Below are 22,819 nucleotides of genomic sequence, written 5' to 3' on the forward strand. Positions count from 1 at the left end.
TCGGAGATGTCCTGGCGGTATCCTCTCACCCCCACGCGCATGATCTGATGGCTGTCATGTTCTTCCTCATCACACTCCGATCGATCGAGATCGGGTGCGTTCCGCCGTTGATGTAAGCAGCCACCTGATTATCCCCATGACTTCCCATGCATGTTGCTCCAGGGCGTACATTGGCCTTCCCTCGCCGGACATAAACCATCACCAAAAGGGGGCTTGTCGCACAGCACTAGCAAACTCGGATACAAAGCGCCTCATCTAGCAATCGTCTGGAATTCATATTGTGAGCTATAATCAGATATCACGTTTTCTATGCACTCCTTTGAGTAGACAGTACAATGATCAGCATTCGGCTACTCCTCGTCCCCTTCATCAATGGGATTGGCGTCAAACATCTTAATAGGCCCCTGTTCTCCTGGGCCACCGACTTTGCTGGATGCGTTCTCGCTTGTGGCATGATCCATCTCTTCAAGCAACAGGCGTGCCTGAGATGTGACGATCCCAAGCAGCAAGTTGGTTTGCAAAACACCTGGAATGTCCACTGCCGGCAATACCTTCTTCTTCGGTTTGGGCGACTCTTCTTCTTCGGTCGCCACCGTCTCCGGCGTCTTAGACTCTGACTTAGTTACAACGGGATCGTCAGTATCGCCGTCATCGCCTCGTGCATGCATGAGTAGCGACGTGGTGAAGAGTTCCTTCAAAAAGGCAAAACTGAAGCCCTCGGTCAACTGGGCGATGATGGAACAAATCTCCTCAGGGAACAAAACCTCTCTTCCGTCGTCTTCGCCTGACCCAGCCAGCTTATCATGCCAGTAACGGCAATAGGCGAGTCGCTCTACCTCGTTGGGAAGTTTGAAGTGGTATTTCCTGTCGAATCGGCTGGGTCGTTTGGTGACCGCCGGGTCTAGACGGCCTAGGTGGTTGGTTGAGCCGATCATGAGGATGCCTTCATTACTCTCAAGTCCGTCCACCTCGTTCAGGAAGTAGCTGCGCGTCTTGTCGGCGACAAGACTGTCGAGGTCCTCGAAGATGAGCAGGCAGGGTGCCATGCGCCGCGCCTTCTGGAAGATCTGCTGCATGGACCACTTGGGGCCCGAGCAAGAGTCCAGCGACTTGACGTACAGAGCCTGCACCGGCGGCGTCTTGTGCGCGACGGTGCGGATCAGTGCCTTGATCGACAGCGTCTTGCCGTTGCCGGGCACGCCGTGGAAGATGACGCCGCGCTTCCAGGGGATCTTGAGCCGCCGGTACGTCGGCCGGCTGTCGAAGAAGCCCTGGATGTCCTGCTGCAGCTTCGACTTGGTGCGCGGGTCGAGGATGACGTCGTCCCACGAGGCATCTTGTACGCTCTTCCACAGGCTTTTGCTCTTGGTCCATTGCGCGTTGTCGAACACCCAGATCTCGTCATGGAGTTCACGCGTCCACTGCCCTGATGCGAGGAGCAATGCATCCGTCTGCGTAGGCAGGTCTTTCTCTGAGATCTGGGATGCTGCCGGCTCAAGAGGGCTCAAGACGTAGAGCAGGCGAGCGTTCCGGTGGAATTGATCCTGGTAAGTCGCCTGGAACACCGTAAAGTGATGGCCTTCCCAACAGTAATCCCAGCACCCAAAGAACTCTACGTCCTCCAGCTTGCCGGGCGCGTCGTCCAGTCGGGACGCGGGCAATCGGTACACGCGAGTCACCTCGCGGCCGATGTCATTCTGAGTGATGGCCTTGGCATGTCCGGCCTTGGCGTAGCCTAGCAGATCGCACTTGGAAGGAGCGGTGCGTGTGACATGATGAGTTTCGCCGTAGACTTCATGCAGAGTCTTCAGTAAGTGGTAGTCTGCGTCCATCCGGTTACCCTGGGGCTGGCGCTGCCAAGCAGCCAAAGCTGGATGGCGATCTCCGATTCGGGCCATTGTTCGTTTGTGTATTTGGAGAGATGAACAGAAGAGGAGTGTTTGGGGGTTCAGGGAGAAATGAGCGGGGGAAGTAAGTGTCATTACAGGTCATTGCAGGCAACTGCGGGCAATTGCAGGCCATTGCAGGTTAATGGGTCGTTGCACAACTGTCATTTCCCAACCGAGTCAATATCGGCTTGCCGATGAGGGGGCTTCAATGAGTTATGCAGTCGGTTACCCGATAGGAAGGATTGTTGGCTGCGTACTCTTGGCCACCGTCATATCTCCCATACAGGTTTTTTTTTTGTGCGGAAATCTTTCACAAAAGTCTCTCCGACCAGCATGTTCTGTACTACACCCCTCATACTGGCTGCCGTGTAACGTATGAGCCTCCCTGTGTTTCCACACCTCCACCCGCACCTTCCTATACTCATCCTGAGATGCTTCTGCGAGTGAGACAGCAGCTTTCTGTGTGGCAGTAATAATCCACACTGGCTAGCACGTCTTGGTAATAGGCCAATGTGTTGATATATTGTATCGTGAAAGGGGTAGGCTATTTGCCAGGCGAATCGCTTGTGGGTTCTTCTAGGCATTCCACAAATGTCTTGTGATCTCGCTTCACAAATCCAACCTAAACCTGTAGCCAAGCCGTCACATGTAACGGCCCGAATTGACGGCGCAAGCAAGCCGGTCACACCTTCGCTTAGTAGATAATGTTACCCAGGGGGCGAAAGACCTTCCTGAAATGCCAAAACCAAGAAGGGTAAAGTGATTAGCCTTGTCCAGAGTGTGCTTGAAGTCTCTGCAGTGACCCCTATGCGTGGCGATATGATGTATCGAACCGAAAGTCTCAACACACACAAAGAAAGAAAATGAACCACTTGACAGTATGAAGGAAGGTTCTATCGGGCGAAAGGAGGACATTAAGACCGAGTTTGGGCCTAGGTCATCATGTAGGAGGGAAGAGGCGAGTACTGTGGTGTGTATAAAGACCAGACATTCTCCTTTCCAATGGGCCCTGGTTGTATGTACAGGACCACATAGCCCTCAGTTCTTCATCACTCCCCTGCAGAATTCAATCAGTCACCTCTACTACAACCATGTACTTCGTAACAAAGCATGCCTTCGTTGCTGGAATGACCGCATCGGTCAGTCAAGGCGCCGTGATTGTAAGTGTGGTTACCGGTCCCCCTGAGAACCCCCTATACATATTGTGAGTCGGAGCTGATTACTAATTTCTCTCATCTAACCCTAGTCCCCTCTATCTGGCGGAGACCCAAACGCCCAGCTGCCCGAACTTGTCCGGGCCGAGCACAATAACGGCTTCGCCAGCATCGACCCGGACGGCATCTACCGGTCCTACCACGTCAACGGCACGGTGGTGGACGCCGCCCGCCTGACTCAGGCGCAGCTCGACACGTACTTGGCTGCGCTCGAGCAAGTTTCTGGTGCCGAGCGGGCCGGGGCAGAGCGCGTCCATTTCAACGCCGTTCTCGCCGCTACAGCGGTGCCCGAGGAGAGGCTGCTGCATCCGCTGCCCGAGGTCGTGCCGACGGCCAAGCTGGCCGCCAAGCTCGATCAGGTGAAGGCGGCGGCGGCGAAGGGGGATGGGCTCGAGAAGAGACAACTTGGCTGTCAGGCTACTCTTTACTGTCTTGACAACCCAAGCTCGTGCGTCATACACAGTTGTTGGTGCAACGGCGTTATCTGCGTCTAGCGAGGAGTGGCCATCATAAAGCATACCGTTACGCAGATAGAGCTCTACCACGATAGTCCAAGCGGGACGCTAGATACATCCAATAACGAAGAGATGCTTCACTGATATTCTATCTCTCATACACAGACGATCATGGACAAAAAGCAACATTGGCTATGGTTAAAATTACCACCCAGGTTGTGCCATATAAAATTGTGGATATTAAAAGCTGACTCACGACTCAGCATGTCCTCTGGAGAAGAGAACCGAGATCTAGAGGGTGGTTTCTGCAAAGAGATTACATAACAAGGTTCTTGTGTTGATATACCACTCAGTGTCTCCGATGGTGGCACTAGGAGACGTCTCGGGGCCCAGGATGATTCGTTGAAATTCTTGAATGATCTTCGCCGCATTCATTGACACAACTGCACACTCGACACTTGGAGTTCTTACCCACATATTTCATTTCGACACAGGGCAGGCTATGTATAAATGGATAAACCAACAAAGACTCTTGAGACTTTCTGGTCAACCCTGAGCCAACCCTTACTTTCTATGGACGGTTACAGGCTCGGTAGGTAATTCATCTACGCAGTTTTTGGGGCTTGGTTGTTGCTGTCTTTGTCCATCTTCGGACCAATCCCGGCAAGCGACAGGAACAACAGCCAGACTCCTAGATACTCCAGTCTAGCTTTGTAGTAACCGAGAGCTTCCGCCTCCGTACCAAGCATACGAAGAAGCTGAACACGGTGTTCGTCCTCCTCGTTCTTGGCTATGGTCAGAGCGTCTTGGACGATCTTCGATCTATACACAGCGACGACCCAACTCGCAAACTGCTCGGTCATTCCGTCCATGCTCACCCGGTCACTGTCCTGTCGAACGTGTTGGTTAACCCAGCTCTCTGCACGGTTCGCTTGTAGCTTCTCTGTATCGGCGACAGCCAAGGCCTCAAGGGACCCGGTCAACGCGGCAAGCGTGGTCACCGGGGCACTGTCCGGGGCGTCAATCTTCCCGCGGAACTGCTCCAGCAGAGCCTCGGTGAGCAGCGGCGTTTCGAAACCGCCGGCATCGCGATTGGCCTTGACGGTTGCTTTTGCTCGGTTGAATAGCCAAGTCTCCATGCCTGTACAGGTTGGGCAGGACGGGCATGTGAACTCGGGAGCATTCTTCACCTGGGCGTCCTTGCAAAACTCGAAGGGTCCTTCGACCCGCGCCTGTTCGCAAGGTTCTCGGCCATACGGCGGGTTCTCCTTGATGCAGTGGCCGAAGATGACGCACGCAGCGTATCGCTTGATCAAGAAACACATGGTAGTGGGGGTATGAATGCTGCCTCTATGTAAATCTCAAGGGAAATATACGTATGTATCTTCGGGCCTCTACAACGAGTGTGTACTCCAAGGCCAGACCAGAAATGAAGGGCATAATCCCACGCTTCATTACTTATTTATATACGGCTTACAGTTCTTAACACTACTTTTGTAAATTGACATGACCTTTGACATAAGGAAAAGAAAACATAGGAAAGGCTACTTCAACATTGCATTGTTTTCGACACGGATACGAAACAAAGCTGCTTTGTTCTGCAAGCCTGGACATGCTGATGTCGTGGCAGTAATAGGTGCTACGTCAGATTCTAAGGACATCCTTTCATCATCCTCAGTTCGGGGATTCTGAAATGGTCCACTGCGGTGGTGGACAATGGTAAATGCTGTCTTTCCCAAACGTTTATCAGAATCATATTCTGAGGGTGTATGAGCAAGATTGCAAGAGAGAGAGAGAGAGAGTATAAGCATCGTAGTTAATCGGCTAAAATCAAACATTGGTTCCCACTCGATGATCGCGAACAACATCTACATTGCAGTAGAGGAAGCGGGAATCGGAAGTAGCTTGTGGCAACAGTGAATGCATCTATGTTGGCTGTTAGAACAGATCGGTTTCAGGAGGTCAAGTCTAAGATTGTTGGTCATGGGAATTATGCCGATTTCAATCAGTGATATTCAGTTCCACTGCATTTGGCAGCTCTCAATAATGCAATTCATATAAGTCCATGCCAGAAAACCTGTCTGGTCGATCAATCAATGTCGTTCATTCAAGCGCGGTCTGGAGAACAATGTACTTACTTACGTAAGTATCTTTGGTAAGGATCTCGATATTGTGGCTCGTGTCGCTGCCGCTCCGCGGTAAGCCACGTTTCAACAATGGCAGCCACAAAAGGACCCCTTCTCGAGCTGCGCCAAGTCAGATAACGATAACCGGAACATACCCCAAACACTCAACGTAACGCAACGCCGAGACGCTGGTGGGCTGTCTATGCCCTGTATGCCTCCTCCAGAACGTCCGCAGGCTCCTATTGTACCTTCCCAACCCTCGAGTCAACCGGTTGCGGAAAGCACATCCTATCATGACCCCAATATGAGCAAACAAACGGCGGCGGAGCAGCCGCAGCCCATCTCACCATCCGAGCCATCACCAACAAAACCGGATGAAACAGCAGCACCGACAGCCACCTCCATACCTACAGCACCGCCTGCGAAACCGGCAACCGAAGTCAAAGATGATGTCCGAGCTCCCAGCACTGGTCTACCGAGCACTGCTGGTCCCCAAACTCAGGTTGCCAGCAGTGATCTCATCGGTCTAGACGAAAAGACTAAGGACGCCGATGCGCCCCCTCCCCCTCCCGCCAAAGATCAACCCGCAGATGCTGAGGCACCTTTGCCCGTGGAAGCACCATCCGGCGATATGGCCACCAATACAGAGCAGATGGATTCCTCCGTTGCAACATTGAAACCTGGCCGAAATCAGTTCTTGAAGATTGAGACACCTCCATATATCGACCCGACCCCTCCTACTCCGGCAGGTTCTAAGCCACCTTCGAGAACGAACTCGGGGCACAAATCTAAGCATCATGGATCCGAGGTATCTCCAACGCGATCGGACGTTGGTTACGATGACCGCAGATTTACTAGCGAGGACGAACAAGAAGGTACTTCGAGGTCGGAAATCCAAAGTATCATGGAGCAGTTTCCCGAGGAGGGCGGCGGGCCCGACGTCGATACAGTAATGAGCCCACGTCTAGAAATCGCCTCTCCATTCTTGGGAAGTCCACCAGCGCAGCACCCGCCTCGGAAATCCAGTCTCGAACCTCTTGCACCTAGTATCGCACAGCAGATCCAAGACCTGCAAGGGCTGCGGGTTAACTCGCAGTCCCCGGCCAGTGTGCGTTCAAAGACAAAGGACCGGGAAGTTGAGGACCAGGGCCCCCCGGTTCCGCCTAAAGATGGCCCTTCTGATGAGAAGGCTGCTTCGGACTCTCCAATGTCGCCTACATCGACGGCACACCGACCTCCCCCGCCGGACCCCGAACCGGAACCAACGCTTCCTTTCGACTTCCACCGTTTCCTTGAGCAGCTGCAGAAGAAGAAGGCCGATCCAGTAGCCAGATACTTGAAGTCATTCCTGCAGGAGTTTGGCAAGCGACAATGGATGGTTCATGAGCAGGTTAAAATCATTGGCGACTTCCTGGCTTTCATCGCGAACAAGATGGAACAGTGCGAAGTGTGGCGAGAAGTGTCGGATGCCGAGTTCGATAATGCTAGAGAGGGCATGGAAAAACTTGTTATGAATCGATTATATACCCAGACCTTCTCGCCAGCGATACCCCCTCCTCAGCCCATACCTGGTGCGAAACCTAAGCGACGCGGCGGGGAGCGGCCGATGGGCCCTGGTAGGAGAGGCCAGCACCAGGAGGATGTAGAGCGAGACGAGATCCTTACACAGAAAATCAATATTTACGGCTGGGTCAGAGAGGAGCATTTGGATATTCCGCCAGTCAGCGAAAGCGGCAAGCGTTTTCTCAACTTGGCTCAGCAAGGTTTGTTCAAGCCCCCCTATGCTACCCTCTTTGAAGCCCTGCTGACTTGACAACCATAGAACTTTTGAAAATTAGATCATACCGAGCACCCAGAGACAAGATCATATGCGTGCTCAACTGCTGCAAAGTCATTTTCGGTAAGCAGATACTTTCTTACGACGAAATGCCATCTCATTACTAACGCTCTCAGGACTGCTGAAAAATGCGAAGTCGGATACGTCTGCAGATTCCTTCATGCCTCTGCTGATCTATGTGGTATTGCAATGCAACCCCGATCACCTGGTCTCCAACGTCCAATACATATTGCGATTCCGTAACCAGGAAAAGCTAGGCGGGGAGGCTGGTTATTACCTTTCTTCTCTTGTTAGTAGTAACCCCTTATTTTGCCATGTGAGATGCGACTCAATACTGACTTGGTTGTAGATGGGGGCTATCCAGTTCATTGAGAACATGGATCGGACCACACTCACAATCACCGATGAGGAGTTCGAGAAGAGTGTAGAGACTGCCGTGTCTGCCATCGCGGAGAGACACCGAGCGGAGGAAGCTTCCTCGCCTCGAGCAGAACAGCATTCAGAAAAGACTGGATTCAACTCAGGTGCAGAATCTTCTGCACGCCCGTCCATAGAAGTCGACTCCCCAGGGACACCACGGAGGTCCATCTCATCCGATCAGTCTGATGACGGGGCGGCTATTACTGGTCTGCTCCGCACAATACAAAGGCCGCTATCGACCATAGGTCGTATGTTCTCTGACGAACCTAGCGCTGCTGGACCTAGTTCGCCAGCGCGTACACCACAGCAAGATGCAACACCAGCTAGACCAAGCCCATTAGCTAGTGCTGAAAATGCAGCTTCACTCGACTCGCGGTTGCAGCTATCGGCCCAGGAGGCGGCTGCCAGACAGGCTAGTGCCGAAGCTGCGGAAGCCCAACGTGTTTCACGGGCCGAGCACCATAATGTGGTCGAGACTCTGGCTGGCATGTTCCCCGATCTTGACAGAGACATCATTAGTGATGTGGTGTATCAGAAAGAAGGGCGGCAAGTTGATCCAATTAATCCATGTCTTATGGGAAAATCAGCTAACAAAACATACAGAGTCGGTCTTGCAGTCGATGCTTGCTTGGCATTGAGCACGTAAATATGGTCGCTGTGGTGGGTTTTAATACTAGAATCCTGTCTACTGGTTAAGACGAAATTGGCGGATCATTAAGCTTCATTTGTCACACTGCGTATAGTATGGGGAGCATGGGAGGTTGGTTCTCTGGGCTACAGGATTCGCTTGGCCAGCCATAGCAAGTACGGCGTCTAGTCGATGATTTACAATACCCCCTCATAATACTGCAACACCATACACCCCACCCACTGTTTGGAGCACTATCATTTTTGATATGGACGGCCGAACTGCATGTTTTACAGCAGCGGCATGGCACGCACCCGGATCTCCAATGGAATTCTCGCATCAAGACTCGAGTGAGACACGACGGTGTTTGAATGAACCCACGGGCCCAAATGTTTGACAACCTTAAAAGAGCAGGCGAGTCGATTGAAACGTTCGGAAAACGCTTAAGACCGTGAACCGCTGGAGTATGAATCGTTCTGGTTATGCTTATTTGGACTTCCTGATTTGGCATTAGACATTTCTGCAACTCAAAAAAGCGAGGAGCGTCGAATCATGCTCTTGGACGTTTGGACCTCTCGTATGGATAAGGCTTGCTCATGCATGTCTGACGTCGGATCGACTCAACCCACGTGTGGTGCATTGGATATTTCATTACTTTTTATTTTTATTTTGGCAACAAAGCAGGCAGGCAGGAGAGCGAGCTGCGGGCTAGCTGGCATGCTAGGCTAGCTGGGGACAGGGGTAGGTGATTACAGCCCAGCAAAGCCCGAGCAAAGTTACTGGCCGCTAGTGCATAGCTGGCTCCTTGGCGCTCTGGCAATTCACAGATTTGGGAGCTTAGCGGCGGGCGAGTTGTCAATGGAACTCCTTCTGCGACTTCTGGCACCTCAGAACGCCATCCCGCCAAGGCTATCGTACGGGTCCCCGGCAGGCGGCAAGCGGGCCAAACAAGCCAACCGGGCATGTAATGCGGTCATCTTTGCTGTGCTGTAAGCCTGTTCGGCTCGACTTGGCATGCATTTTTCGATTAATTCCCCTTATCCCCATCCCGTCCGATCCTAACCATCCCTGCAATGCATGCTGTGGGAATGGATAGTCCGCTGCCCATTCCATTCGTTCGCTTGCTTTGCCCGTCACATCCATCACTCTCCTCTCGTCCACCTTACAACCTAGGTTCGCTTTTCGACGCACACCTACACACGATGAGGATGTTTGTTACAACCGCTCGTTCAACCCTCGTTTGAGATTTCGGCGCAGTCGTTGCCAGGTATTTTGAAGAGAGGCGATTGCTCCTTCTTGATCGCGATCAACCCCCTTGAAAAGTGGCTCGCGATCCGCACGTTCGTTTTTGGGTCGAACCTAGCCCGGCCCTCCCGGAGACTTGACGATTACTTCATTACCCAGGGCCCCCGCTTGAGTCCGCGCGTTCCCAGTCGGCTCCCCGGGACCTGAACGAGAGAAATTTTGTCCCATTTCCCTTCCCTCACCAGGACGTTATTTTTGGATATTGCGCCAATGATTCGGACAGCGGAAGGGCAATTGGCGATCGAAACAACTGTCCCCGCTCTGCTTGGCGACGATGATGGGAGAAGCGGTCGGGAAGACCTCCTCCCAGGATGACCGAACCGACGAAAAGCCCAGCAGCAATCTCGCCGTGGCCGCGGCCGACCGAACCAAGAAGCGCGTAAACAAGATCCGGGCCTGCGTCTCCGACCACTCGGCAATCTGGTACCAGAAATACTTCATCGAGGGCGTGCTGCGCCAGAAACCCCTGCCGCCGTCGAAAGATGGGCGCCATGTACCCTTGCGCATCGAGCACGGCGAGGCGCTGATCGACGAGAGACGGGCCAACCCGTTTATCTCCAACTCGATCAGGACCGCCCGGTATAACGTGTACGATTTCCTACCGAAACAGCTCATTTTCCAGTTCACGCGTCTGGCCAACTTTTATTTCCTCTGCGTCGGTGTACCGCAGACTATCCCGGGTCTGAGTACTACGGGAAACTTCACGACCATCCTGCCGCTGCTGTTCTTTGTGCTCTTGACCGTTTTCAAGGAAGGCTACGATGACTACAAGCGCCATCGATTGGACACACTGGAAAATGCGAACATCGCTAGGGTTTTGGGCAGGCCGAAGCCAGATGAGACACCACCGCCGAAGAAACGGAGGCGCGCGTGGTTTAAGCGAGGGAAGCGGGCTGACCAAGAGATTGATGCCGTAAAAGAGGAGATGGAAGAAGAAGAGCACGATCTGGACGACGAATATCAATGGAATAAAACCCAGTGGAGAAACTTGAGGGTTGGCGACATTGTCCGATTGTCGCGTGATGAGGATGTACCGGCCGATATCGTACTTCTGCATGCGACTGGAGAAAATGGGATGGCGTACATCGACACCATGGCCTTGGACGGCGAGACGAACTTGAAGAGCAAGGGTTCGGTGGGTGCATTCAAAGGATGCGACTCCATCGGCGCACTCCGCGGAGTCAGCGGGGAGTTTGTCCTCGAGGACCCGAACCCGGATCTCTACAGGTTCGAGGGCAAGGTGACGGTGGACGGGAAGAGCATGCCAGTCACCTCGAACGAAGTGGTGTACCGTGGTAGCACAGTGAGAAACACCGAGCACGCGATCGGTATGGTGATTAACACGGGCGAGGAATGCAAAATCCGGCTCAACGCCAATCAGCATCCCAAGGCCAAGAAGCCCGCGCTGGAAAGGATTTCGAATCAGATCGTTATTACCTTGGCTATATATGTCATTGTTTTGTCGGTGGGGTGCTCGATGGGCTACATTATGTGGAAGAATCCAAACGAGAGCAGGTCGTGGTATCTCAAGGACGCCACCGTGCCGTTCAAGGAAATCATCATCGGTTTCGCCATTCAGTTCAACAACGTCATCCCTCTGGCGCTTTATGTCAGTCTGGAAATCGTCAAGATCGGACAGATGCTGATGCTCAACAACGATATTGAGATGTACGATGAGGCTACCGATACTCCGGCGCGATGTAACACGAACACCATCCTTGAGAACCTTGGTCAGATCAGCTACGTCTTCTCCGACAAGACTGGTACGCTGACGGAGAACGTCATGAAGTTTCGCAAAGTGAGCATCGCCGGGACATCGTGGTTACACGAGATGGATCTTGAGAAGGAGGAGCCTGCCGTGCCTATTGTACCTACAGTGACGAAAGAATCCGGCAAAGCAGTAGCGCGAAAGTCTCGGGAAGTTACGCGGGTAATCGCAGAGGATGAGGAGCACGATGTCACTTCGCCAGTCGCTATCACCATCACCTCCCCGGAGTTCCCCCAGAGACCCTCTTTCCAAAGCCGCAGGTCCTCTTCGCAATGGAGATCGACCGGCCGCCCAGATCGCCCACAGCCAGATGTCACCACCGTGGACCTGCTCGAGTACATCCGCTTGAGACCAGCCTCTCCTTTCTCACGGAAGGCCCGCGATTACATCCTGTCGATGGCACTGTGCCATACTTGCCTTCCCGAGGTCAAGGACGGAAATATCGACTTCCAGGCGTCTTCGCCGGATGAGCTTGCGCTGGTACGTGCTGCGCAGGAACTTGGCTATCTTGTTGCCCACCGATCGGCCCAGACCATTACGATTAAAATTACCGGGTTCGGTGGAGAAGACAGGACAGAAATCTACGAACTTCTCGATGTCATCGAGTTCAGCAGTGCGCGAAAACGCATGTCTATTGTCGTGCGGTTTCCGGATGGCAGGATCTGCATCATCTGCAAGGGAGCTGATTCGGCCATCCTGCCACGCCTTAAGCTGGCGAACCTGGCTCAAATGAAGGCCAACGAGGTCCGGAAGAGTGCCGACCTGGAACACGAGATGCTGCGACGGAGCGAGCAACTGGAGCCGCGCAACAGCTTTGGCGGTCGTCCAAGCATGACCCTTAGCCGCAAGAGTATAGGCGCGCGCTCGTCCCAGACCAACTTGTCCAAGAAGCGACCGGCTATTGAGCGGAGCCAGTCTGTCGAGATGTTCAAGGTCCGTCACTCTGACGATAAGCCGAGGCCCTCTCTCGGCGTCAGGACCGTCTCATTTGACATTCAGAAGACACTGTCTGTGCATGGTGCGATGCCATCGCCCATGGAGGATAATAGGTTCGAGTTTCTCAACGACCCGCTCATCAACGACGATTCGGAGGTCTTCACGCGCTGCTTCAAGCACTTGGATGACTTCGCTTCGGAGGGCCTCCGCACGCTCCTGTTCGCTCGCAAGTTCATACCGCCGCTCGAGTACCGCGCGTGGCGCAAGGTCTATAACGATGCTACTACGAGTCTTGTGAACCGACAGGAGCTGATTGAAGAAGCGGGTGAGATGATCGAGCAGTCTTTGGACTTGGTTGGTGCCACTGCGATCGAAGATAAACTACAAGTCGGTGTTCCGGAAACCATCGAGAAGCTCCGCCGGGCCAATGTTAAGATTTGGATGCTCACGGGTGACAAGCGTGAGACTGCCATCAACATTGCCCATTCCGCTCGCATTTGCCGCCCGGGGTCTGACATCTTTATCCTGGATTCTACCAAGGGTGGCCTCGAGGCACAGATGCTTGGTATTGTGGAGGATATTCGTACTGGATGCATCCACAGTGTTGTGGTCATTGACGGCCACACGCTTGGTGTCGTTGAGCAGGATCCTACTTTGCGGAACCTGTTTTACACCCTCATCCCCACTATCGATTCCGTGATTTGCTGTCGAGCCTCGCCGGCACAAAAGTCGGACATTGTCAAGGCCATCCGCCACCGTGTTCCTGGCGCGCTTACGCTCGCCATTGGCGACGGTGCGAATGACTTGGCGATGATCTCGGCGGCTCACGTTGGTGTTGGCATTTCGGGCAAGGAGGGTCTCCAAGCTGCACGTGTCGCCGATTACGCCATTGCGCAGTTCCGCTTCCTCCAGAGGCTGCTCCTCGTGCACGGCCGCTGGAACTACGTCCGCACCGCCAAGTTCATCCTCGCGACCTTCTGGAAGGAGATGTACTTTTACCTGCCCACGGCGCTCTACCAGCGCTACAACGGATACACGGGAACGTCACTGTACGAGATGGCGAGTTTGACCGTATTCAATATTTTGTTTACCAGTTTGGCCGTTATTTTACCTGCCATGTTCGACCAGGACCTCGATGCCCAGACGCTGCTCGCCGTGCCTGAATTGTATGTCTACGGGCAGCGCAATACTGGGCTCAATGTCCGCAAGTACGTTGGCTGGATGGTGGCGGGAGCGGCTGAGGGCATCGGTGTCTGGTTCGCGGTCTGGGCCGGGTACGGCGGCGTGTTGGGCATGGTGGACGATGAGAACCTGTTCGCGCTCGGAAACTTGGCTTTCACCGCGAACGTGATGTGGATCAATTACAAGCTTTTGTAAGTTTTTATTCATCCAGCATCGTACTACTGGACCTGGCATTATATGGAAGTTCAAGACTAACCCTCCTTTCTTTAGTATTATCGAAACCCATTCGAAAACTAAGGTTATCCTCTGGGGATTCGCCATCACTATTATCGGGTGGTGGGTCTGGTCCGCGCTCCTGGGCGGCATCTACAATCCGGGCGTAAGCCCGTACGCCGTGCGCGGCGGGTTCACCAAGTCATTCGGGGGTGACGGCATCTGGTGGCTGACGCTGATCGTGGTGGTGGCCCTACTGATGACCGTGGAGCTGGTGTACCGGGCCATCAAGCGCAACATGATTCTGGCGCGCATGTGGCGGTGGCCGCCGTGGAAGAAGTCGGAGACGGACAAGAGCCTCGAGGAGTTCCACCTCGAGATGTGGCAGGAGCTTGAGCAGGATCCTGTCATCCAGGAGAGGCTGCGGCAGATCCTTAAGGAAGAGAGGGGGGAAGTGGCTGAGGATGAAGAAGTGGATGATAATACCGGGTTGCGGAGTGACGGCGTGCTCGAGGAGGAAGGGGTGGTGTTGGAGAGGTTGAACACGAACCGGGCTGCATGAGGTAGATGAGTGGGCGGGAGCTGGGCACGATACGTCGGATGTGGTGACGGATGCATGCATTTTACTGTGGCGTTAAGCAAGTATACCCCTGGGAACTTTGGTTTGTTACTGTTGCTTTTTCCTTTGTTACTTACTCCCCGAGTCGGAGGGAGAAGAAATCAGAAGGGCATTTACTGGCAGTTGGACTTTTACACTTACATGATGCCCGCCTCATCAGCAACACGCAGGGCTTATTAAGACAGACCGAATTTGTTGGATTGCCTATGCGTATATAATGGGACCAACAGTACATACATAACTACTTAACTATTATTTAGTACACATTAAAATCACCTACTACTGAATAATATAATGGTAGTATAATGCGTGTTGTTCTCAATGTTCTCTGTGTCAAGACATGACTTGATAACCAAACAGCGGGACGGATCGCAGCAACCTAGCGCGCGCTGTTTGGTAGGTAGTGGATGACCGAGTGGACGGGTGGATGGATGATGCAGTGGTCAGTGGGTGCCCTGGGGAGTGCAGAAGAACCGTGCACGTGCACGCTGATGTAATGCGCTATGGCATGGGTGTGGCTTACGCATTTGACAGCAAGTCGGGCCAGACTGCACAGTCCCCCCTACCACCAAACATGATAACTGGAGCAGGGATTGGCTACCTACATCTGATTGCAGGTTGACGAAGCTCCTAAGCCTCAAGCCAAAGTCCAAGTCCCCCAAAGAGGCAGCACTATTCACATACTCCCCCCCCAGTGAGACATTCAAGGCACCCGGATTTCCATTCAATTGGACCCAGCTGCGCATTCCACGCCCCAACCTACCTTGCTTTACTCAATCCATCCGAGCTGTACTTTTATATAACACCAATCCCGCGTTCTCCAATGCATGGTCGGACCCAGCATCTCGCCGCCCAGGAAGCCGATCGCCGCCGTCGTTAACGACCTACTCGTTTGCCCAGCCCGCGTAATCGCCGCCCGTCATGACGACCACGCCTGCGCCGCCCGAGGACCAGGCGCGTCTGTTGGAGGATGCCCTCATCGCCGTGCGCCAACAAACAGTGCTGATGCGCAAATGTCTCGACTCTCCTTCCAAGCTCATGGATGCTCTTAAGTGTTGGTACGCAACCGTTCACCCTTCATGATGATGCATAGCACAAACAAAGCTCTCCCTGGTGGCTGCCTCCCCGACCCGGGCTCCCGACCACCACCACCACCACCAGGGCAGTGCCCTTTTTGACATGGCTGACAGTCGACGACTCGTGATATAGCTCCACCCTCGTAAGCGAACTCAGGACGAGCAGTCTGGGCCCCAAACAGTACTACGAGCTGTACATGGCCGTCTTTGACGCCCTCCGCTACCTCTCGGTCCATCTCAAGGAGAACCACCCCCACAACCACCTCGCCGATCTATACGAGCTTGTCCAATATGCGGGTAATATTGTTCCCCGGTTGTACCTCATGATGACGGTGGGAACCGCCTACATGGCCATCCCCGAGGCCCCGGTCAAGGAGTTGATGAAGGACATGATGGATATGAGCCGCGGCGTCCAACACCCTATCCGCGGCCTCTTCCTCCGCTACTTCCTGTCGGGCCAGGCCCGAGACTTCCTTCCTACCGGCGAGGGCGATGGCCCCGAAGGCAACCTCCAAGACTCCATCAACTTCATCCTCACCAACTTCGTCGAAATGAACAAGCTATGGGTACGACTGCAGCACCAGGGCCACTCCAGGGAACGCGAACAGCGTACTAAGGAGCGCAAGGAGCTGCAACTTCTCGTCGGCAGCAACATTGTGCGCCTGAGTCAATTGGTGGATCTGGAGACGTACAGCAACGGCATCTTGGGTCCGCTATTGGAGCAGGTCATCCAGTGTCGCGACGTACTGGCGCAGGAATACCTTCTGGAGATCATCACACAGGTCTTCCCAGACGAGTTCCACCTTCACACCCTGGATCAGTTCTTAGGCGCGGTATCGCGGCTGAACCCCCACGTCAATGTCAAGGCTATCGTTATTGGCTTGATGGATCGCCTGTCTGCCTACGCGGAACGGGAGTCGCAAGCGGAAGTCAACGAGGACAAGGACAAAATGGAGGAGGAGGCGCTCTCCAAACTGCTCGAGAAGGTCAAGCTGGCCAAGGAAGAGCAGGAGTCGAAACCAGAACCATCCACAGCAGAGGCCGCGCCGGGGACGAATGGAGAGGAACAGACAAACGGCGATTCCGCTGAGCAAACAGAGGACAAGCCTGCAGAACCGGAAGCAGAAACGGCACCATCAATCGCGGAGACCGAGGCAACAGCCGTTGATGGCGAAGAGGCCGCAGAGGCGGTACCGCCCAAAAAGGAGCGCGGCATACCAGAGAATGTCAAGCTGTATGAGATTTTCTTTGATCAAGTCAACAACCTCGTCACGGCTCAACATCTCCCGATACAAGATACTATTGCCTTGCTGGTATCGCTTACGAATCTTGCGCTCAACATCTACCCCGACCGGCTCGACTATGTTGATCAGGTCCTGGAGTATGCCAACCAGAAGGTGCGGGAGCATGCTAACAGCGCCGATCTGCACTCGCCACCAGCGCAAGCCAGCCTTCTAGCCCTTCTGCAAGCGCCGCTCAAGAGATATGTTTCCATGTTTACTGCGCTATCCTTACCGACATATGTTCCTCTGCTTCAATCACAAACGTACCCGACAAGAAGGGCCGTAGCTGGGGAGGTGGCACGGAGTCTTCTCCGCAACTACACCAAAATCACCACGACAGACCAGCTGGAGAATGTCTTGGAAGTACTAAAGGTCCTAATCAAAGAAGGTTCTCAGCCCCCGGCTGGTTACCCTGGAGGCCCTCAACGCCGCGCTGTAGAGACGGACGAGACGATGGAGGAACAGGGCTGGTTGGCAAGGATTGTTCACCTGTTGGACAGCGAGAACAACGATACTCAGTTCAAGCTGCTGCAAATGACCAGAAAGGTGTATGGTGAGGGTAACGAGCGCATCCGAACCACTACACCACCGCTGATCACCGCGGGCATGAAGCTGGCACGCCGCTTCAAATCACGCGAACATTACGATGATAACTGGGAGACCCAGTCTTCTGCGCTTTACAAGTTCATGCACTCTGCCATCTCGAGCATATACGCGAGGGTGAACGGTGCCGGGGCGGCTGAGCTCTCCCTGCGCCTGTTCTCTGCGTGTGGTCAGACGGCGGACATGAATGGCTTCGAAGAGGTGTCGTACGAGTTCTTCGCGCAGGCTTTCACGGTATACGAGGAGGCCATCAGCGACTCGAAGGCGCAATTCCAGGCCGTGTGTGTTATCGCTAGCGCTCTTCACCAGACGAGGAACTTTGGCAAGGAGAACTACGATACTTTGATCACGAAATGCGCCCTGCACGGAAGCAAGCTCCTGCGCAAGCCGGATCAGTGCCGTGCCGTCTACCTGGCGAGTCACTTGTGGTGGGCGACGCCCATTCAAGCAACCGACGAATCGGAAGAGGGGCTTTACCGGGACGGCAAGCGCGTGCTCGAGTGCTTACAGCGTGCCCTTCGGGTGGCAGACAGCTGCATGGAGCAGGCCACGTCTATTGAGCTCTTTGTGGAGATCCTTGACCGATATGTCTACTATTTCGACCAGCAGAACGAGTCGGTAAGTAGACAGTTCCCCGGTCTCGGAGGCGGCGGCCAAGTAACTAATGATGATGAACCTCAGGTCACGACGAAGTATCTCAACGGTCTTATCGAGCTCATTCACTCGAATCTGGGCACAAACCAGCAGGAGTCGGCCAGCGTGGAGAGCAGCAAGAAGCACTTCAAACACACTCTCGAAAACATTGCCGGTAGGGGGTACGAGGGTGTGGTGCTCTATCCCCAGAAATGATGAAGGTTTTTGTCTTTTTTTTTACAACGTAACGATGGGGGAGACGAGCGATGAATGAAGAAGATAGCTTGCGGGCTGTTTCTCGGCGGGAGACGGGACAGATTATTGTACGAATCCAGATCAGCGTCAGCAAAACCAATAATAGCCAGAACATTACGATTTCGATCACACAGCGTTTCTTTTTGCGGTGACGAGGTGGGCTGAGAGGAGGGAAGGGGGGCCGGGGTGCGAGAGATGATGATGATGACTGTTGTCTCTCTCGTGTGGGCATAGGTTGCGTTTGATTGTGGTCAACAAGCGCTGTGTCGACAGCCCCGGTTGCCGGGCTTTGTACGTATACGTGTAAGTAGCGGGTGTCAACAGGAATGAGAAGGATATGTCCGATGAAGTGGTCGGTACATACAAGCATTGCCAAGCTGTGATATCGATATGGCCTGTGTCGGCCTACCTATCAGGGGATGTCAATTCGTCTGTCTACGTTAGGTAGACAGGCTACATGCCTGGGTGGATTGTTAGGGTTGTCTTTGAGGATTCGGGGTGAGTGCGGTGGGCTGCAGGATCTGAGAAGGGAAGAGGGGTGGCGTATTGTTCATCCCCCATCGCCCACTTCCCCCGGCCGGGTCTTCGTTGGGTTTTAGAGTTTGCCAAGCCTCTCTTGTTTTTTATTGTTCCTCCAGTAGTATCATCATACATATGCAGGTGGAGTTCCATTGCTGTTTCTTGGGGTATCCTGGGTGGGAATCCCCCAGCCGTTGTATGGGTGTCCCTCAAGGTGTCATCGTCGGTCTCGGAATTTTGGCGAGATGGGCCGGTCGATAGCGGATGGAGATGGACGATATAGAGCGTAGTGGTTTGGTGTTCAGGGGTCGTCCACCACCACTACCGTCTCGGTAGTTGTGGGAGCGGAGTCGGTAGATAGATAGGTGGCTTGCTGGATGGAGATGGGGCTTCCGGGGGAGGGTCGGGATCATGCCCGGTGCGATAAAGTTTGTTTCTAATTGTCCGTCCGACTACCAACGTCGCATCATTCATGCAACTTGATTGCCAACGGTCCTGGGCCAGGAAGAGTATGGTCCTGACTCGGACACAAGCTGGTTTGTTCATTTGTTGTTCAGGCGATCTTGATGGGGGATGATCGGATATCGCTGGACTTCGGGCCCCGGGGTCAGTCGCAACCTGTCTCTGAAGAGAATCAGGGTAACAGGGTAACAATTCAACGGTATTTTCATCCGGGTGGCATTGCACCGGCTTTATCCGTTAGCTGTTTTGCTTTCGGATCAGGGGTTTCGACAGTTGATTGAGTTGGTTGGTCGGTTGGCATCAAGAGTTTGTTGCTAGACAAATTCGCCTGTTCATCATCGCGGGAAAGGGGCAATGCAATGTGCGTTGCAATAGTCACATCTTGGGGGTTTTCAGTACATAGTACATGAATCTGTTCACTACACCGTCGTCTCAGCCAGCCCGTGGTATCTTACTAATACGAACTTACTTGCTCGGCTTGAAAAGGAGGTTGTCTTTGGCAAACTCTATCAGTGTACCTGAATAGCCCTCGGTAGTAAGACCATGCAACAGAACTAGCCAGCTTCTATCAACTACAAGATGACGTGCTTATTATTACTCTATTGATCTTCTTCTATGATGCTGCTAGTAAACCAAACGAGCCCCCAAAGGTCCTGTCTATCATTGCTCCCTCTCTAAGCCAGCTCTGCCTCAATGACACTCTCCGCCACGCCCGGGTAGCTGTAGATCTTGACCACCCGGAGCCCCGCCTGCTCGATGATGGCGCGCCAGTGCCGCTCGGTGCGCTCCTGCACCGCAAAGTGCGCCAGCATCATCATGTCCATGGACGTGGCCGCGAGCGTGGGCCGCTCCTCGGACAGCACGATCTCGTTGAAGAGGACGCGCGAGTAGCCCTTCTTGAGGGCCGGCCGCAGGTTCTCGAGGATCTTCACGCCCTCGGCGTCGCCCCAGTCGTGCAGGATCGAGTGCAGCGCGTAGGCGCGCGCCGCCTTGATCGGCTGGGGCGTGAAGAAGTCGTGCGCCTGCGCCTCGAACCGGTCGCTCTTCTCGGCCGTCGCGACGACGGGCTCGCGGTCTTGGAGGATCAGCCGGCCCGGGTGGGAGGCGTGCACTTTGGCAAACTGCACCAGGTCGTGGCCGCGGCCGCCGCCGACGTCCACGAGGAAGGCGTCGCTGTTGCCGTCTTGGCCGGGCGCGAACCCCGCAATGAGCTGGTCCGCGACGGGGAAGAAGTCCCACCAGTCGGGCTTGCCCGCGCGGTAGGCCGACATGAAGGAGTCGAAGTGCGACAGGTGCGGCGGCGTGGCAACGAGCCAGTCGAAGAAGGGCAGCGCGGTCTTGTGGGCGGCCTGGAAGGGCCCGTCGGTCAGGGACGTCGGCTGCTTGTAGCCCGTCTGCTGGAAGTAGGCGGGGAAGCCGTTGAAGGACGGCCGCGCCACGTCGTAGCAGAAGGAGATGCTGTGCTGGTACTTTTGCTCGGCCAGACCGTCGCTGAGCGCCGTGCCGCGCCACCGGCCGTCCTGGAACACGACGATCTTGGTCGCGGTCAGGTGCCGCAGTATGCGCTGGAGAAGGGGCAGGTCCAGGCCCGTCTTGGAGGCCAGGTCTTCCGGGGTGAGGCCGCAGGCGCCGGCGTCGCGGAGGTGCTGGAAAAGTTGGACGTCGACGGCTAGGCGGCAGTGGGCGGACTTGGCAGGCTGTTGTGAATGTGTCAGTTAATATGCGTTGCAGAATATGTAGTAGGCGCATTAGGGTAGTGTGTATGCTTCACTTACCTCAGACCAGAAGCTGCGCTGGATGAACTCGCTGGGGATCTCGAGGGCGGCTACGAGGGACTGGGACAGGTCGATCAGGTCCTCGCGCGAGCCTGGCTCCTGGCTGTTCTCGTAGGCCTTGCCGGCCGCGGCGATGCGCTCGAGCAGCGCGGAAACGGATGGTGAACTCATTCTCGATCGTGGCTGGTCGTTGCTATGCTTACATGAACAGAAACAAAAGTGAACTCTTCTATAATAAGTCGTATTACCTCAATGAACTGCTTGCGCTTGGAATACAAGTAGCTCCCGACGCCCACCAAGCTCACAGCCAAGAGCGCTCGTTGCTGATATAAGGTACTGTATTCCCACGTCTGGGTCTGCTTTCGATTCACCAATCGCGCCGTTTCCGCGCCGATCTGGAGCTAACTGCCTACCAGAGAGGATCTCCCTCTTTTCCTCTGTGCGTGTTTGTATCGGCCCCTCTCTCCCTAGAGGGAAGGGAGATGGGAGATGGTCCACCTCCGTCGGGTAGACCATCAAAGGAGGGCCATCAGGCTACTGTCCCGGGGGATCGCAGTAGGAAAAGAGGATAGCATTGATATGAAGTTGAGCAGGGATAGGATGACAGGGATCGGCTGCCTTACCGCACGTACATGATGATGGGCAGTCCTTCAGGTTTCTGTGTTACCTACACAATAATGCGACTTTGATAAGTTTGTAGCAATACTGGTTCTCGAGGACGCTTTCAAGCATTCAGATACGTATGCAAGGAGATCTAGGCAAAGACCCTTGGGAGATCTGGATGAAGCAATCACAATAGCTCAAGGATAAACCCGTACAACAAAAGGAAACGGGAGCCAGTCGAAGCCGTACTCCAAGCATGTAGTTTGTTGGTTGACAATGCAATGTGCCGTTGGTTGATGTGAAGGAAGGGGGAGCCTGTCTCCATCAGGGACGATCATTGGCCGTGCTCGGCAAAGCGGGCGGCGCCAAATTGGGTAGTGACACAGGGGATCGAGGGCTTGTGGTGTATTGCTGGGTTGCATTCGCTCCGTTACCGACTCATGCGGGATCCACCTGGATGGCCCGATCACCTTCCCGGTGCCCTGGATCGCCTGTCTTCGAGACGCAAAGACAAGACGACATTTGGCAATCGGACGTGGCAATGGCAACCCGGAAAAGCTGCTACTTTCCAGGTGGGAAGAAACTCTATCTGCCTCTTGTTTCATGGCCAACCCGGGAAGCTACCCAAGCCGTCCTCGACCATTCCCTTCACCGTTGCGGCCAACCGTGGAACATGAGGTCGTCGTTGCAGCCCTAGGGCCGCCCCACTCTATCTTCCTGCTGCCCCTCTGCCCCTGCGCAAAAGGAAATCGTTCCGGGCAGCCGGTGGATATGCTGCTACTGCTAGTGCTGGCCGCCGAGCTCTGATCGAACGACCAACATCCAGCCTACGCTACGCCAGCCCGCCGCGATACAGTAAGGCACTTGATTTAAGCGGCAGACGGCATCGATGCACCAGGCCGATCCCATTTCTTTCCTAAGGCTTAACCTATTGTTAGGGTGCGAATAGAATATGGGGCTTGCATCCATGTTCCTTGTCGGCATGCGCGGATAATCCCATCCGTCTTACCCCCAACAC

General features: G+C 54.3%; 7 protein-coding genes across 7 annotated transcripts; 4 read left to right on the top strand and 3 right to left on the bottom strand.

Moving 5' to 3' along the window:
- Positions 1-350: 350 nt before the first annotated feature.
- Positions 351-1,898, bottom strand: PG985_002868 (P-loop containing nucleoside triphosphate hydrolase protein; the record flags this gene model as incomplete). The annotated part of the gene is made up of 1 exon (XM_066822637.1): positions 351-1,898. One exon carries the CDS (start codon positions 1,896-1,898, stop codon positions 351-353), a length of 1,548 nt encoding a protein of 515 aa, XP_066690069.1.
- A 1,082-nt stretch (positions 1,899-2,980) lies between these two features.
- Positions 2,981-3,597, top strand: PG985_002869 (uncharacterized protein; the record flags this gene model as incomplete). The annotated part of the gene is made up of 2 exons (XM_066822638.1): positions 2,981-3,049; positions 3,136-3,597. The coding sequence occupies 2 exons, from the start codon at positions 2,981-2,983 to the stop codon at positions 3,595-3,597; spliced, it is 531 nt and encodes a 176-aa protein (XP_066690070.1).
- A 566-nt stretch (positions 3,598-4,163) lies between these two features.
- Positions 4,164-4,883, bottom strand: PG985_002870 (uncharacterized protein; the record flags this gene model as incomplete). The annotated part of the gene is made up of 1 exon (XM_066822639.1): positions 4,164-4,883. One exon carries the CDS (start codon positions 4,881-4,883, stop codon positions 4,164-4,166), a length of 720 nt encoding a protein of 239 aa, XP_066690071.1.
- Positions 4,884-5,988: 1,105 nt separating this feature from the next.
- PG985_002871 (vacuolar protein sorting-associated protein 9) lies at positions 5,989-8,587 on the top strand (the record flags this gene model as incomplete). The annotated part of the gene is made up of 4 exons (XM_066822640.1): positions 5,989-7,447; positions 7,507-7,584; positions 7,638-7,810; positions 7,871-8,587. 4 exons carry the CDS (start codon positions 5,989-5,991, stop codon positions 8,585-8,587), a joined length of 2,427 nt encoding a protein of 808 aa, XP_066690072.1.
- Positions 8,588-10,151: 1,564 nt separating this feature from the next.
- Positions 10,152-14,535, top strand: PG985_002872 (P-type ATPase; the record flags this gene model as incomplete). Its single annotated transcript, XM_066822641.1, has 2 exons — positions 10,152-13,951; positions 14,031-14,535. 2 exons carry the CDS (start codon positions 10,152-10,154, stop codon positions 14,533-14,535), a joined length of 4,305 nt encoding a protein of 1,434 aa, XP_066690073.1.
- Positions 14,536-15,513: 978 nt separating this feature from the next.
- Positions 15,514-18,403, top strand: PG985_002873 (uncharacterized protein; the record flags this gene model as incomplete). The annotated part of the gene is made up of 2 exons (XM_066822642.1): positions 15,514-15,650; positions 15,802-18,403. The coding sequence occupies 2 exons, from the start codon at positions 15,514-15,516 to the stop codon at positions 18,401-18,403; spliced, it is 2,739 nt and encodes a 912-aa protein (XP_066690074.1).
- Positions 18,404-20,097: 1,694 nt separating this feature from the next.
- On the bottom strand, positions 20,098-21,369 carry PG985_002874 (uncharacterized protein; the record flags this gene model as incomplete). Its single annotated transcript, XM_066822643.1, has 2 exons — positions 20,098-21,120; positions 21,199-21,369. The coding sequence occupies 2 exons, from the start codon at positions 21,367-21,369 to the stop codon at positions 20,098-20,100; spliced, it is 1,194 nt and encodes a 397-aa protein (XP_066690075.1).
- Positions 21,370-22,819: the final 1,450 nt, after the last annotated feature.

The sequence above is a fragment of the Apiospora marii genome (assembly GCF_038362585.1).
Source record: "Apiospora marii strain CBS 49790 chromosome Unknown utg000002l_segment0_segment0, whole genome shotgun sequence".
NCBI lineage: Eukaryota > Fungi > Ascomycota > Sordariomycetes > Amphisphaeriales > Apiosporaceae > Apiospora > Apiospora marii.